Source organism: Ambystoma mexicanum, chromosome 9 (assembly GCF_040938575.1).
Source record: "Ambystoma mexicanum isolate Mex_15411 chromosome 9, UKY_AmexF1_1, whole genome shotgun sequence".
Classification (NCBI taxonomy): domain Eukaryota; kingdom Metazoa; phylum Chordata; class Amphibia; order Caudata; family Ambystomatidae; genus Ambystoma; species Ambystoma mexicanum.
This window is the reverse complement of record NC_090931.1, coordinates 384,305,665-384,322,867: the sequence shown is the minus strand read 5'-3', so window position 1 is coordinate 384,322,867 and position 17,203 is coordinate 384,305,665. Positions and strand designations below refer to the sequence as shown.

General features: G+C 45.4%; 1 protein-coding gene across 1 annotated transcript in view; it reads left to right on the top strand.

Moving 5' to 3' along the window:
* Nucleotides 1-2,623: 2,623 nt before the first annotated feature.
* Nucleotides 2,624-17,203, top strand: part of CIDEB (cell death inducing DFFA like effector b) — a 54,511-nt gene continuing 39,931 nt past the window's right edge. The window contains exon 1 of the mRNA XM_069614857.1: nt 2,624-2,935. Coding sequence (XP_069470958.1) covers nt 2,886-2,935 — 50 coding nt within the window. The 5' untranslated portion in view covers nt 2,624-2,885. The remainder of the gene's footprint in view (nt 2,936-17,203) is intronic.

Below are 17,203 nucleotides of genomic sequence, written 5' to 3'. Positions count from 1 at the left end.
CTCACAGCATTAAAAGTACGGATATTTACTCCCTATAAGTCCCCTTACACTCTTCCTTCTTGCTCTAATCAGACTGATAATGTTGGCCTTCAAATGTTACTTGTTTATCAGTCTACGAAGAGGTTACTTCTGTTCTAGTATAGATACAGGAGACTTTATATCAATAGATTCCAGGGAGGTAAGCAGCCTGTAGTATTCGTGCAGGACTGTATGTAAAAGGTATATGTAACCCAGAATGGACAGAGATGTCACATTTGCTGCCTCACAGAATGCAAACGTGCTCAAGCATGGATAGAGCAGACCAATTGGTAGGAAGGCGAAAGCTACACGTACCATAGCATGGATAGTGGATGCAGAATAGAAGCTACCAGGAAGGTGTCTGTATCCAGACAGACTGAGATTATAAGTGGGACATAGTTTTCAAATAGTGTTGCCATTAGAGATCAAAGGAACAAGTTCCTGTGGTGTGCAATATATCAATGCTCACTATTATAGTGGAAGCAACACTATAGCCAGTGAAACCATGAGTGAGGCTGCTTTGAAGATCCTACCCTGAGAAGGAAATCTCTTCTTCCTACCACCCCTTCCACTCAAATGGCCTACATAAGAAGAAAGATCAAGTAATGGGCTAAACGATGCCACCAGCATGCGAGGAGGCACACTTCACAGAAGACAGTACAGTAATGTACGAGATATAAGATGATTGATAGGATCACTGCATTGTCTGCTGGCAAAGCCAGGAGACAAGCATGAATGGTTTGGTTCCAAATTCTGATACTTGTTCATCTCTTGGACTAACAGTTTATGCTCAACGTTGGAGGCGATTGCCTAGGTTTTACAACACTTCATCTGAGCACACCAATTTCTAAACCTTCACCATAAGGATGACATGTTCATTTTTATAGCAACCCCTATCTGGTGCAGGTACATTGCTGATAATAGCACCTGCTGTGCTGCAAGACCAAGTACATATGCAGGTACGTTTCTAAACTTCAGACATAGGAAAGGCTCAGCCAGCCTTACATGAATGTACTATTCTAATCTTGCATAGGGACACATATCATTGCAACGAGTGCTTAACGCACTGAGCTAACTTCTGAACCATTGTGGCACTCAATTTACCAGTATGCATTTCAAATGTGGCTATTGCACATGATTAACATAATTCCCACAGAAAGGAAAGAATGCTACAGGAGTTGTGCCGCAAGGCACACTCAAACTATATATACCACAGTGAACACAGAAAGCATTACATGATGAATTGATTGAGGTAAAATGTACTTTCCAAAACAGACAGGCAATAGGTTTCGAGCCTCGGCACCATGCAATACAATAATCTTGTGTGTGCTATTTAAGTCTGGTGAACAAAGGAATCTTACTTCTTTAGATCAGGAGCCTTGCGGGGCCCCCTCCAAGGTGGGGGCCCTGGGCAAGTGCCCCTTTTTGGCCTCCCATAAAAACGTCCCTGTCTGGGGCGTCACCCTGCCTCCCTATTGCACCCAGCCATTTTAAAAATATTCAGCTGGCTTATTTGTTTTTATCAAAATATGGTCTTTTTTTTGGTGTTTTTTTCTCCTAATTTGTCTATTTTACTGTATTATCGCTGTTTTTTTAAGTTGTCAGTCGACGAATCCATGCCTTACATAACTCTATGATTGTCTTTTTCAAACTCGTATAATGCCAATGTATAGTTACGTTGGATTTCCAGCCTATAGAGTGAAGTGGAAAAGCCCACGGGGAACACCAGCGCTTATGGAACCCGACACGTGACTAAGCAGCCCCCGCCGCAGCCGAAGGATGGCAGAGGGGAGGCAGCTGGAGTGGGCGCTGGTTGCGACCATCAGAATGCTTGGAATACAATATAACGTTGATTATTGCCTTCAATCCCAGGATCCTGACCGATTGCTGAGCCCTCCAAGTCTCACTCCAAGTACCAATCTTGTGAAGGACGCTGGCCCGGGCGTTATAGCCTTTCATCTTTATCAACTGAAATGGGCCCAAACGCTTTGGGGGCTCTACTTAGCAGCTTTTCTCCAGTGGGCATTTCGAGCTACAGCTCTCCCCCTGGCTGCCTTTCTTTGTTCTGCTGTGTAGGAACGGCCCCTGATAATGGAGTTCAAAGTGTGGCTCATGTAATGCAACCCAAATGATACCAAAAAGGGCCATCAACGATCTGGACTTTACATTGGGCAACATATTCTCTGTTAGCATCTCTGGAACACACACCTGCCTCACCCAGCATAAGTCCTGTATCTGCGCTGCACTGAATTAATTATTCTTAGCATATAAGATTGATGGTGCTCCAGGGAGGCAAAACAACATCAACTGAAAATGCTGTTTGCCACATTTTTCCGCCACCATGTTGCATTTGGGAACCTTAAACCACCCCAGATGAATGCATGTTTATGTTACCATGTCGCCTCTTTGGTGATGTTACTTACACCAAGGCCTTGCCTTCGTCCCCAGTGGGGTGAGGAGATGAAATGGCCGGACAGTGCAGGAGGGTGACGCACTGACGCTGCAGGCGCCACTGTCTCTTTAATGCTCACTTCCGCCCCTGGCGAGTCTCTGGACTTTGCTGTCCCGCGGTGTTGTGATTTGTAAGGGGCAGAGTCCGGACTTTGATTATTACTCAACAATATGCCATGTGTACTGCCCGATGGAAGCGAAGGGAACCGTGACGTCTGCTGAATGAATATCAAGACTCTCGGACTTTGCTTTGCGAGGGGCCCGGGGATATCAGAACGTCCTTCCTTAGGGCAGCTGCGTGGCCGGGATTTCCTTGAAAGCACCGCGCGTGCTCTGGAGAGCTTGCTGTCTCACACCAGGAGCCCCCTTGCTCTCACCCTCCCCCCTGGAGTTTCCCCGGCACCTCCATTGCCGTCATGGAGTACCTAAAGGCAAAAGAGTACCTCTCCCCGTCGTCCTTAATCAGGTGAGTCGCTGCCTGTCTTCGAGTGGGGAGGAGGGGGCTTCTATGTGTTTAACCACATGCCTGACATTGGAGTCCTGCTTCAGGTCAGAACACTTTTTAACAGGGGTGTTGCTAGGTCTGGAAAAGACTCGGGGCTACGATAATGTTGGAACTGTCTGGACTGGGGGTTAGCTAGCCTTTTGGTTTTAGCTCCTGAGATTCTATCTGGGGCTACAACCAAAAGACCGGGGGCTATAGCCCCCTTAGCCCCCCCTCCTAGCAACGCCCCTGCTTTTTAAGCACCTCTGTAAACTAAACTCCCTCAGGCCTAGCTGATATAAAGTCCAAGGGGCTGATTCGCAACCCCATTGGAAAACGCTCTGTGAATCAAGAGTACATAGATATTGGTCAAAGATGGTATTGGACCAAAACTTCATGCGTTAACAGGAAGATCACAATTCTCATGGGTGGGTAGCTTATTAACTTCAGAGGGGATTGCAAATGGCAAGTAGAGAGACTCTGCTCCAAGTCGTGAGATCCCCCCACTGTCTGAGTCTTGAGGAGCCTGTATTTGACAGTAGACAATACAAGTAAGCCGGTCTAGATTTAACGGTACTGGTAAAACCGTACCGGCACCGTTTTCCGGACCGGCTTACTACGAGTTCTGCGGCCGTATGGTGTTACACCAGTCAGGTCTGACCTGGCGGGCGTAACGCCACCAGACACAGACAGACGCGGAAAAAACACTGGCACCGTTACCGCATGGTGCCAGTGTTTCTGCGGTCCCCATTCCCTGGGGAAAGGGGAGTAACGGAATGCCGGCGCCGGAATTACCACACCACTGGGGCTGTAATGCCCCAGTAATTCCGGCAAGTCTGGCGGTGGTAATTCCCCACAGGTCCGGCAACAGCCTGCCGGTTTTACTGGCACGGCTACCGCTGGCCTCGTAATGTGACCCATTGTCTTTATAGCCTGCCCTGTCGCGAGAGAGGATGCCAGAGTCTCCCCTCTGCTCAGAGTGAGTATATTGAGTGCTGTTCTTGTTGAGAGGGAATCTTTTCGGTTCTTGAGTGTACTTCTAATTAACTGAAGTAGCCCCCAAGCCTCACTGCCCGAGAGAGTTCTTTCCTGAGAGAGATCTTTCCACTTTATCCTTTGCCTTAGTTTAACCCATCCGCGTCACATCGTCAAAATGTGGAGTGAGCTCGCATTTCCTGAAATAGGCCTAAAGCTTGCTCGTGGCCTCCTCCGATTTGAATACTCAAAATGGTCACTCTCCATTCTGAGAGGGTCCAACAAAGTGCTATATTCTTATGAAAGAAGGCCCCCGGTACATTCTGTAGGGACCACAGTGTGTATTCATGTTTCTCCTTTGGAAAGGTTGCGCTAATTAGGAGAACTGGAGAGCTGTACACCCAGGGTCCCTCATCAGAGCTTTATTCTTCCCCTATAGCAAGGTTTGGCCACCTGCGGTTCTCCACATATTCTAAATTGCAACTTCCCTAATCCCCCACCATTGTCTATAGTGGATAGGGCTGATGGAGTGGAATGTCACTTGTGATTCATGTCTGATAGAGTGCCCAGGGCAGTGTGCCTTTTATTTAGGGACTTCTGTCTCTTTCCCACCCTTCAGAGTACCCTTGACCTAGATGGGACGCTAAGCAGGGCGCTGCCTCCTACTGAGAGTGCACCCTGTGTCATTTGACCCTTGGCGATGCCCGCTTCGAGGTGGAAGAATGCGTGCCAGCCTGACACCTCCATCTGCAGCGGCTGCGGTAGTTATTGCCCCGCCCCTTGTCGTGTTAGGAGAGAGCAGCTTCTTACTATAATCTCTTCGAGAGAGCACTCACCCAGATCCATTTCTATCTGCGTGTTCCCCATGTTCTCCTCATCTTTTTAGAAAATGATCAATAGAGTTCCTCCCAACTCCAAACCCAGTACTCAGATGGATCCTGTGTACTGCTAAGAACACAATCACTCCCATCAAACATGATTGTTAATTCACACAGTTCCGGACACATTCCTTGCTTTGAGCATGGCACACCCTTTGTTTTGCAGAAGCATTCATATGGGTAGGTAGGGTGCCCACATGGGCTTCCCCTCCTGGAGAAATACTCCATGAGGAAAAGTCTTCCATTAAAAGCCAGGTTTCTTGTATCGACCTCCTTCTGCAGAGATTTGGCTTTTAGAGATGGGCGCCCAGAGTAGTCATGTCTCATGGCAGAATTAAACAGCCTCTACCTTCCCGAGACTCCCAACACAGGCATGTTCTTCAGCTGAGAGAGCAATGATCACAGAGCAATACTTGCGTAGGAAGCACCTTCTAACTTGACATTCTCCGAAAACCCTTCTGGGCTCTCAACTAATACTGAGTGAGCACTCCCAGAGCTCACTGGTGTCTAGTCTCATTCTCAAGGCCAAATTAAACAGCATGAGCTCCAACAGGGGCATGTCCTCCAGCAATGCTCATGCCTCAATACTGGCTTAAGAAGCACCTGCTAACCTGAAATCTTGTTAAAGTCCCGCTGGGCTCTCAACTAATATTGAGTGAGCACTCCCAGAGCTCACTGGTGTCTAGTCTCATTTGCAATGCCAAATTAAACAGCATGTCACTTCTTGAGAGTTCCAACAGGGGCATGTCCTCCAGCTTAGAGAGCAATGGCCATGCCTCAATACTAGCTTAAGAAGCACCTGCTATCCTGAAATTTTGAAAAAGGCCCACTGGGCTCTCAGCTAATTCTGAGAAAGCGCTTGCAGGGGGCCTCCAGCCATTCTAACAGTGCCCTCAGAGGTTTCTTAGCTCTTGCTGGAAAGACCTCTGCCAAGATCTCCTATCTTTCTGCATGAATACTCCTTACGGTGCCATTGCTTTCCGAGAGAGTGGCCCTCAGGGAGTCTCCACCCAGGGTATCACATCTGTCTCGGAGAGCACTTCTAGGATATCTCCACTTGCTGCAAGAGTCTTCCTATAGAGTATCTGCGCGCTAGGCGAGACTCTCCTCAGTATAACGGCTTTCTTCCCCTATCACCACTTATGCAAAGTTCTAGCTCTTCCTTGTCCCCTTGACGGGGAACCCTTGGTTCATATAAGCGGTAATCAGGAACTGCTTCATGCAGCTGTTGCACATGGCTATGTATACAGTTATGTGGTCTCTTCCCAACAATAAACACCTATTAATTTCAATGGATCATGACTTCCTATAAGGGCGGCTGGGAGAGGGCGAAGTGGTTGGCGACACCCATCTCCCCTTTCACTAACTCACTTTGAGGTTCTGATGCCTTTATATGTTGGAGACCTGTAATCCCTGTGGCACTCTTTAATTCCCCCTCCTCTTCACGCCCCTCCCTCCACATGTCCTTGTCAAGCCCCTGGGCGCCACAATATTTGAATCCACAATGACGTGACCTGCAACCTTTTCAAGTGGCAGAGAGGGAGAAAAGCAACTAAACAACCCCTACTAAGACCTAGGTAATTCGGAGTAGACCATCGAGGTTTGCATACCTGTCTCACCCCTACACTCCCACCAGCCTCACCCAATGCAGTCCAAGTCCATCCCTCTCTTTTCTTAGTAGCAGAACGTCAGTGACCAGTAGAATCTCCACACACACGCGCCGTGTTACGCTTAAGTACCTTACTGCACGATGTCACAATCCAATGTAATCCCTGTGAATTGGCCAAGTAGCCATATTGGCTAACAGGCAAATTGATAAGTGAAGAACATCTGAAGTAAACATAATGAGAAGACTGTGAACTCTCTTTTGAATGGGGTTTGTGAGGATGTGCGGGCGGTTCACCTACCTTGTATTTTTATTTAACCATGACTTTCTAAATATCTATCATGTCCAATGCCTGCGATCTGGTGCATAGAAGCTCCATGCCATTCTAAAAGTCATCAAAGGCTGTATCACATTCTTACAGGTATCCAGAGCTGCTGTGCATTTGCAAGTTACTGATAAAACATGGCCCCCCTCCCTGGGCAGTTATATTTCCTATGTTATTTCATTGTTTTGCTTGCTCACTACTTTTAAGGAAGGGTCTAGAACTGTGCTGATCAACACCACTCAGTCGCTCTGAAAGCTCATCCAGCCAAACCTTTTGCCAAGGTATGAAGTGACTAAGTGGATAGAGACCACTAACCTGCTGCCCGTCACTCAATCATTGTTCAGGAAAGGCCTGTTAACATCTGTTAATTCCAGGGTTGTCTTGCAATTTACCCAGAAGGTAGTCACAAGGCCATAAAACCCTTTATCTAGCAATGGTGGACTTCACATCTGCTTTTGACATGGTAGAGAGGGAGAGGGTGTGGACAAAGTTGTATTCATGGGTGATAGTTAACTATGATAAGGACCCTTTATTCTGAGACTATGGTGAGAGTCAGATTAAGCATGAGGAGAGAGGTCACAAAGGAGGCTGAACCCAGGTGTGGCCTAAAACAAGGTTGCATTTTGTCATGATGGTTTTTGACCTATGTGTCGCGGACCCCCTAGAGGAATTATCTGTACCTAAGATATCCCCCCCTCCAAGTTAGGCTCTGTTCATATTCACTTTCTGGCTTTTGCCTATGACCTTTATTTTTCTACACTATTCAGAGTGGTTTAGAATGGTCCTTGGACTGCGTGTATGCATATCCCAGTTTAAGCTTTCTGACGATCCATGAAAATAAGTCGCTAATCCATTTTTTGAGCGGTCAAAACCATTGAACACATTGGTTTTTGGGCATTCTGCTTTGCAGGTAGCCACCCAAAGTAAATTATTGAGAACAATTATTCACCCCATTTTAAGTTGGAAATCATTGAAGGCCATAGACATCTGTCAAGGCCATTCAGTAAAGTCTCTCCAGCAAGGGTTGGACATTTATTGAAGATCTACTGTGCTTGTATATCTTAAATGTGAAAGCCAAATAAAGTGTTAATACTACTACCTATGCGTCTCCTTCATGCGAAGGACTTGAGCCTATCACTTGAACGAGAGTTGTCCCCCCACTTTTTCCTCGTTGCCTGCACACATCTTTCTTTAGATGAGTGTGCCACCCTACAGTGATTTGAAATATTACCCTGATGGGATGAAGCCTAGCATATCCTCTCATCCGCTTTATTTATTCTGATATGCAAAGCCTCTGGTGCACACAATGCAGCCACCAAATCCTCCAGTGACAGGTGGAGGACCTTGTACAACCCCTCCAGAAAGTATCAATGCCGATTCCACTCGGGCTGGAGCAGTCAGACAATCAATTGCAGTTTTGGGGCTGGAGCAGTCAGACAATCAATTGCAGTTTTGGCCAGGTAGTCTTTTGAACTCTATGTTCAGCATATTGGAGATTATTCCCATACGCCAAGTTATTGTAGAAGAATTATGTTGCGTTCATGTTGACTTGGTACTCCTAATCCAGGTCTCCTTCATATCCATTAATAAAGGAACAGTGGACCAATGGATAAATGATGACAAGATACTATATGTATAGGATCACACTTTTTCACCATTACAAAATATTTATTTCATTTTTAAGTCACAAATAGTTCATATTATGGGTCACAGAAAACACTCACACAACTTTTTCCACCTCTCAAACTTCTTTCATAACGCATACATACCTTGTTCATACTAAACAACTATCCTTCACATAGGTGCCCGTTGTCACCATAACAAAATACAAAATGTATTCAAAATCAAAACTTATTTGTTTTACAGATGTGTCCCTCTATATGAATTTAGGGGATATGTGTATGTCTGTCGACACGTGTTTCGGTTGCAGTTCACTGTGGGTACAGAATATCTTGCCCCAGTCGTTTTAGCCAACCTTCCTCAGGACGGAGGTGTTAAGATGGATTTCTGGACTCTGACCTGGAGGGGCAGAGGTTCAGAAGGCCAGCCTAGTTTCTTGTTGTACTCTCTGAATCTTTTTAAGTATTGGGCAGGATCTTTCCAAACTTTAAGATGAGAGTTTGCTTCAACATTGCAAAATCTCTCTCAGCTTTTGACATTTTCATAATGGCACTACAGCCAGAATGGGGCAGTCTGCTAAGCAACCAGGCAATTTTATCAGCATTGTCAACTTGTTGAACTTCACATGCATACCCAAATGTATTCAGCCAGTCCATAATATCATTATTTTCCTAATACACACTGAGCCGATCCTTAGGAAACCTTGGATGAGAAGAGGACTCAGATCCATGTCCAGGACCCTTGGATCCATTGGCAATCTGAAGCTTGGCCAGTTCCAACTGGTGATCCCTGTATTTCTGTTTTTCTGCCTGCTCTATCTTCAATTTGGCCATGTTAAATTGAAGCTCCTTCTGCCTAAATAGCAGTTCTTGTTTCTTGAATTCAAGCCTGGCCTCACCTTCAGCACTGGCAGAGGAAACATTAGACATTACATCATCCAAATCCTCATGGTCTCTATGAATCAGTGCAACAACAGAACTTCCAGTTCTGCCAGTGAGAGCAGCCTCACCTCCTTTTGCACTGTCATCAGAAGCTATGGCACTAAGCTGAGCTTCTTGCCAGTCTATGATTCTTTGGATCATTTCATTTTTTTTGCCTTGAGCAGAGATACCTCTCTCAGCACACATCTTTCTCAATGTTTCTGATTTAGAAGCATTCAAAGTTAACAAGGTACTTGTTTCCATATTGTTGGATAGGGCTATGGCCTTTTTCAGTTATACTACAACAATTCACTATGTGTCCTGGTAGGAATAACTCGAAATGCCTTCACTAGTATGCAACACAGGATACCTTCAGTCCTATCCCACCGCTGCCACCCATTTGTTAAGATGGATTTCTGAACTCTGACCTGGAGGGGCAGAGGTTCAGAAGGCCAGCCTAGTTTCGTGGAACAGGGTAACCTCTGGACAAGCCAGACCAATCTGGTTAAGCTATGGCAGGCGGTCAAGACTAAGTCTCAGGAGGGGTGAGGGTGACTGAAGGACCTCAATGACAACACAGAGCAAGGACACTTACACATTATTCTAGACAGGTTTTATATAAAAAAAATATAGACACATTTATTACAAGGCCTTTGTAACATAGACCATAGCAAAAGAATCACAGTAACACTAAGTAAACCAACAAAACACTATCAATAAAATGTATATACAAGACCATTGGGGTCTAAAGGGTTAAATGCACAAAATATGTCGACAACCTAGAAGGGAATGAAACAGGCAGTGCAGATAGTCTTTAGGCCCAGTTCAACATCAGCAATTCACCTAACTAAGAGACAGTCCAAGCCCTAAAAAGAGAGGAGCCTTGTGCTCAATAGTACATGCAATGCAAACGCATGCGGTTGTTCCAATGGGCAGAACAGGGTCTCTTCAGGGGTCTCTAGCAGCTCAGGAAGGTGGGTGAGGCAATGCAGAACACGTTTCCACTATTCAAGAAAGACCTCCACTTGAAGGCAGAGGCAGTTCGAGAGTTTGGGATGGAGTCGCTATTTCACAATAGCAGTGGAAAGGATAGGGACCCCCACGGGCCACTTGTGCATAAAAATGGGCCTTTACGCTAGTGGCCACCGGTTGGGGTATTGAGTACTCACTGGTCCCCGACGCAAGCGGACCCAAACTTCGGCAGGTCAGTCCACTTCGCTTGCAGGTTCGAAATGTGGCAAAAAGGACATCTCGGCACCTTTTAGTTCCTGAGATACAGCGATGATTCCCAAACGGGACAGTGCTGATTTCTCCGCTCCGGGTGGATGAATCGACCCAGTTTCACTGCAGCAGGCTTCAGTGGCAAAAGGGTCACAAATGCAGCGGACTTACAACGGACGTTGCCGCAGCAGGGCAACACGGTAACCGCGTCTACTCTGGTCCTGGCGCACTCGTCTCACTTCAGACCTGGGAATGCCAAGTCTACGAAATTCGGTGTGAGGGTGCCGTGGATACAGAGCTAGCAGTATACCAAGTTTCGAGGGCCTCCTCGAAACAGCGGCAGTGACAGAGGAAAGCAACTGGGTAAGCTGGTCAGTCCACTGGTTGGCCCAGGGACACTTCAGAGAAAGCTTACTTGCAGAGTTTGATGAAGGTTTCAAGAATAGTTGGTCCCACTATTCCAATGGGTCGAAGCGTCTTCGCAGACCTTCTAGGACGACCAGATGCAGAGGGGTCCCACTGGAGGACAGCGGGCTCAGAGTGCCAAACCTTCCAGTGGGTCACCAGTGGTTCCTCGACTCGGCTTTTTGTTGCAGGATACTTGGATCCTATCCTTTGTTCAGTGAGAACTCAGGAGATTGACCTGGTAGTGGTGTTTAGTTCCCTTCGTGCCAAAACGGAGAGGACCCAATGGGATATCTGCTCACAAACACACACTCCATACGTGGACCAATCACGGACCACAGTGGTCCCAGTCATTCATGGCACTCCAGACTCTCTGGCACCCACAATGTGTTTTGGAACCAGACGTTCCAGTCCACATCCTGGAGGCACACACACAAGGCATGCAGAAGCCCGCGAAAGCATTGGGATTCGCGGGAAAGTTCATGACCAAATAAGGACTGACCCTGGTCGACTCAACTTGGGGAAGGTGAAGAGGCAAGATGGCCAAAGGACAGGGCAAAGAACCTCGTGGCATGGCCATTTTGGAGCCAGGCCACCTATTCGTGCCAAACGCGGTTAACATGGCAGGAAAGGGTTAGAAAGAATGCGAAAAGGTAGCTGCCACCAGTCCTGTCCATGACCCATTTGCACAAATCATAAAAAATTCAGCGAGAGTATCTAGGGCCTTTGGAAATGACTATAGACCCAAGTGTGCTCTATGGTAAAATACATTGCACACTGGTTACATGTTGCACCAAAGTTGCAACATGAGGAAAGGACTAAGGGAAACAAAGTCTCCCAGTACTGACTGTCTTAAGGGCATGTCAGTTTCTCCATAAAAAGTGAGCGAATGCCCAGAGGAGTGCAGCTGAAGGCTGTGCTTCTCAGGCAAAGTCAGTCAATGGTGTCTAAACAGCAGCAAAAAGTTTGGGGGTTAACACATTGAGGGAAAATTATATACAATTATGAAATATTTCCTAACAGGAGGACAACTGACAATTACACGTTGCCTCTATGATGGATGGGATGAGGTTTGTGACCTCCACAATAGTTTCAAGTGGTGATGCTGTTATGGTAGAGTCAATCCCCATTCAGGTTCTCTCTCTCAGGAATTGGCACAGTGTACCCTATCCAAATCACTGGCCATCAAGCTAGTGAATAGTAAAATTCAAAGAGTCTTAAATTTCTTGTTGCGGCACTAGGGTTGTGTAATCCCTCTCGCATAGTAAGTTTTCCAGTCATGTGGAATTCTTATAGCTCTTCTTCTCTCGGCATCATTCCCATACACTCGCACCGGTACAGCGGCCCGCTACAGAGTTCCAAATGGATTCGTGATTCACGCTCGTGCTTGCCGAATGATGCCGAGAATGTCCCTCAGAATTTTTTACGTAGGAATGACAACAAGAAAAGCGAAAATTCGCTGGTCGGAACACAAGTCAAACATTAGACTAAAGAATGACCGCTCACCAGTAGCCCAGCATTTTTTGAGGGAATCACATTGAATAGCCTAAATCAGATTTATCATTTTGGAACATGTAACACTGTCAAGAAGAGGAGGAAACATGGCAAAATTATTGTTACAATGTGAATTATTTTGTATTGACCGATTGAACTCCATGCACCCGACAGGAATGAACGTGGATTGGGATATGAGCTGTCATCTTTAAATGGCCACAAGGTAGACTCTCTGAGAACCGGTGACTGTACTTCACGAATACTCGGCTGACATTTCTGCCTTCGAGCACCCAGAACCATAAATTGCAAATAGACGATAAAATGAGAAAGTAACACATTCAGAATTTTCTCAACAATAGAATGAGATATGCACTAGTCCGCATTCCACTATGAGGCGAACAACGCTACTTTACTGACGCTAAGTTGGACAACAACACAGAATCCCAAATTGCAGATTCACTTTACCTGTAGCAGAACAATGAAATAATAAGTAATTAAATAGATTTACAAATTGTCACAGACAGCAAACTGAGGAAAGATTTTATTCACCGGATTAACACCATCAATTGCGATAACACTCCAAGATGGTGCCCTGAAGAAAGAGGAAACACAATGCAAGCTGTATTACCCATGAGCCACTACCGTTTCCCGGACAACAGCATTGTCAAGAACAACACGGACAGAGAACTCTCGCGTCTGGTCTTTAGAATACACGGAAGCTGTTACTCGGCTTGTTGAACACGATGTACGAACGCTACGCCAAAGAAAAAGAATAGAAGGCATTGAAGTATCAACATTCTGTGCGTCAACACGGACTTGAAGAAGACGAACAGCTTGAGTCCTATATTACATACCGAGTTCAGCATGTAAGTCATCAGGGAATTGATTTTCCGACCGCACCGCGGCATTTTTGAAAGAATGCTATCGGCATCACGCCATTTAGAAAATTCCCCAAGACAAAATATTTCAATTATTTAATCTATACACAACCACTTACAGATGTGATATCCATTCGAGGCAGCAAACAGAAGTCACGGAAATTGAAATCAATATAATAAGACACCAGATAACCATCCATGAGTGCAAATCAATATACATCATTAAGTCCAGAACCACCTTGAAGACGGTGAGTAGACAGAACTTTATACCTTGTAAAATCAGAGATTACCGTGGAGTGAGAACCAGCGCTTGTTGTTGAGCGACTGTGTCCCACTCACGGTTTTAAAAAATTGAAATTATGACACGTGTTAATAAAACATGCATTTCTCTACTAGGTGGCAGCTTAACATATTGTTGTGCCCCAGATAACCCAAGAGTGTATTACACTCCACCGAATATTTCCCAGTCACAAGTGGACATGTAAAGGACACAGGTCAGTTCTTTGTTTTCAAAATAGAATTAGCTACTAAATGAACAATATTGAAACATAATTCAAGACTGATATCGATTTATTTTCTTTATTTTCAGAGAATTAAAATTGGAAACTGTACCTGATGAAGGGCTAGTCCCGAAACGCGTCGTACAAATTTACGATTCCAAACTGAGAGACATTGGTTTACATTGAAAATGAAATGAATTTTCAGTTTGTTATATACAAAAAAATGATGATCAAAAGTAGAAATTGTTCACATGTAAAGCTTCAAATCAAATTATGTTCTCTTTAAAGCTATTTTGTAATATTTTGTTTCAAATTCAAATGTGCATTTTTTGAAATATACATTTATATTTACTTAAATGATACCATTGTGGCATCTTTAATCAAATTAACATTATACTTGTTCTGTTGAGACTTTCTTTATGGTTACGACTGGCGGTAGTCAGACAAAAGTGTGCCCTGTGTTAGCCCACCTATTTCTAGCTGGACCATCCTCCTTTTCATTTGTTATATAGGTCTTGTGGCCGAGACCCACACAGGAGCACCTGAGTTATATTATTAAATTAAATAATCTAATATTGAACTCATGAATCAGTTATCCTGAGTGCACCTCTGCATCATATGTTCATCAGCAAGATATTCTGTACCCAAAGTGAACTGCAACCGAAACACATGTCGACAGACAAATATCCCCTATATTCATATAGAGGGACACATCTGTAAAGCAAATGAGTTTTGATTTTGAATATATTTTATATTTTGTTATGGTGACAATAGGCACCTATTTGAAGTATAGTTATTTGCTATGAATATGGTATGTATGAGTTATGAATGAAGTTTGAGCGGTGGAAAAAGTTGTGTGAGTGTTTTCTGTGACCCATAATATGAACTGTTTGTGACTTAAAAATGAAATAAATATTTTGTACTGGTGAAAATGTGCGATCCTATACATATAGAATCTTGTCATCATTTATCTATTGGTCCACTGTTTCTTTATCAATGCGTATACTCACCTGGAGGACCATAGAACCACACCAGGTACCCTTTTGATATTATATACTCCTTCGTATCCACGCTGATCCGTTATCAGATGTAAGTGGTTACTTTGAAGAGAACTGCGATGATGCAGTTAGCGGAAGTGGAATTGGCGATGAAACCCATATTTTGCGCTTTGAGGCCTGTGGGCGAGTACCGCTTTATAAAAACTATAAATAAATAAAATAAATAAATATGCACATATACACTGCATGTGGTTGCACGGCTCCGACACGTTGCGTATAGGAATTAATAACTATGGTAACTTGTGCGAGAGTCCCAGAGGGTATCACTGCTTTCTCAGCGAGTGCTCTGAGGGCATCAGGGCTGACGGAGACAGAGCTCATTTCCACTTTGTGAGGGTTCTCCTGAGTGTATCACTTCTTTTTGAGAGTGTGCTACTCAGTCTGCACTTGATTTTTGGCAGACTGCTACCCATGGTGTCATTGCTTTTTAAAACAAACATTGGCAAAGCCAACAATTTAGGCTTTTGTGTAGGCATGGGATAGGCACTTGTCAGACATTGTCACGATTCTACTAAGTGGCCATCAAAAGGACACAGCCGGAAAATCGTGTGGTTACGTGTGCATAAGATACCACTGCCTGGCAAATGCCTATCTACTACTTAAGCACAATCTAGAACTGATGGCTTTGTCAATGCGTGTTTTCATCAGGACTTCAATGCAAGAAACAGATGTAAGGCACATTTGGTTTAGACATTTTTATTTCACCCGTAGCACATTTACAGTTGAAATTGAGCTATTAACTCTAAGCAGACTGCTTAGAAATAACTCTATCAGGCCAAACATTGATGTTACTGATTGATAGGGTGTCTTTTAGATGATGAGGGGTGGGTAGGGATGACCATAGGGTTTAGAATGTTAATGGGATGTGAATGGCACTGGCGTAACGGGGGCCCCTGCAGCCCATACGGTGCAGAATGCCCCATGCTGCCCATGCCCAGTGGGGGACCAATGGCAGTGTGGTGCGGGGGCCCCTCAGCAGGGCTTGCAAGGGTCCCCCACATTTTGCGTTACGCCAGTGGAATGGGTGTGTAAATAACCAAACAATGCTCACAAGCTGTGCCCCCCTCACATGTCACCCCCGTACTATCTGTTCTTCAATGCAATAGTAATTTATAAGTAATTAAAGTTTAATTTTAACTTAGAGGTGGTGCTTGTCACCTAACAACCAAAACTGAAAAGGGCTTCTCAGAGTATTGATGATCTCTCAAAGAGGGCTCCTGCAGGATGTCTGAGTGAGTGGGTGTGTGTGTGTGTGTGTGTGTGTGTCCGCAGGGTGTCACAACTTTCTGAGTCTTCTCTCCAGAATACCACGTCTTTCTGATTCCTCCCAGAATGTGATGCCGTGCTGAGAGAATCTCCAGGGCTGTCACCACTTTGTGAAGGGGTGCTACCATGGTCTCACTGTTTTCAGAGAAGTTCCCCTGCCACTGTTCTGAAAGTTTGTTTCCAATGAATCACCACCTTTGAGAGAGTGAGTGCTCCCACCCAGGTGGCCACTATTGAGAGAGTGCTCCCACCCAGGTGGTCACTATTGAGAGAGTGCTCCCACCCAGGTGGTCACTATTGAGAGAGTGCCCCCACTCAGGTGGTCACTATTGAGAGAGTGCCCCCACCTTGGTGGTCACTATTGAGAGAGTGCTCCCACCCAGGTGGTCACTATTGAGAGAGTGCCCCCGCCCAGGTGGCCACTATTGAGAGAGTGCTCCCACCCAGGTGGTCACTATTGAGAGAGTGCCCCCACTCAGGTGGTCACTATTGAGAGAGTGCCCCCACCTTGGTGGTCACTATTGAGAGAGTGCTCCCACCCAGGTGGTCACTATTGAGAGAGTGCCCCCGCCCAGGTGGCCACTATTGAGAGAGTGCTCCCACCCAGGTGGTCACTATTGAGAGAGTGCCCCCACTCAGGTGGTCACTATTGAGAGAGTGCCCCCACGTTGGTGGTCACTATTGAGAGAGTGCTCCCACCCAGGTGGTCACTATTGAGAGGGTGCCCCCGCCCAGGTGGCCACTATTGAGAGAGTGCTCCCACCCAGGTGGTCACTATTGAGAGAGTGCCCCCACTCAGGTGGTCACTATTGAGAGAGTGCCCCCACCTTGGTGGTCACTATTGAGAGAGTGCTCCCACCCAGGTGGTCACTATTGAGGGTGAGAGAGTGCTTACCAGTGCACAATCTACTGCAGACTACTCAAAGACTGCTCAATACGTTTGAATGTTTGTCAAGAGAGCTCAGACAAGCATTAGACTACACAAAAAATAGACTCTGGCCCTCAACAAAGTCTCACAATTACAAATCGCAATCTGTGACTCACAATAAATTAGTTGAGTAATACCTGTTGGCACATATTTTTTTTCAAATGTGTGAAATGGTG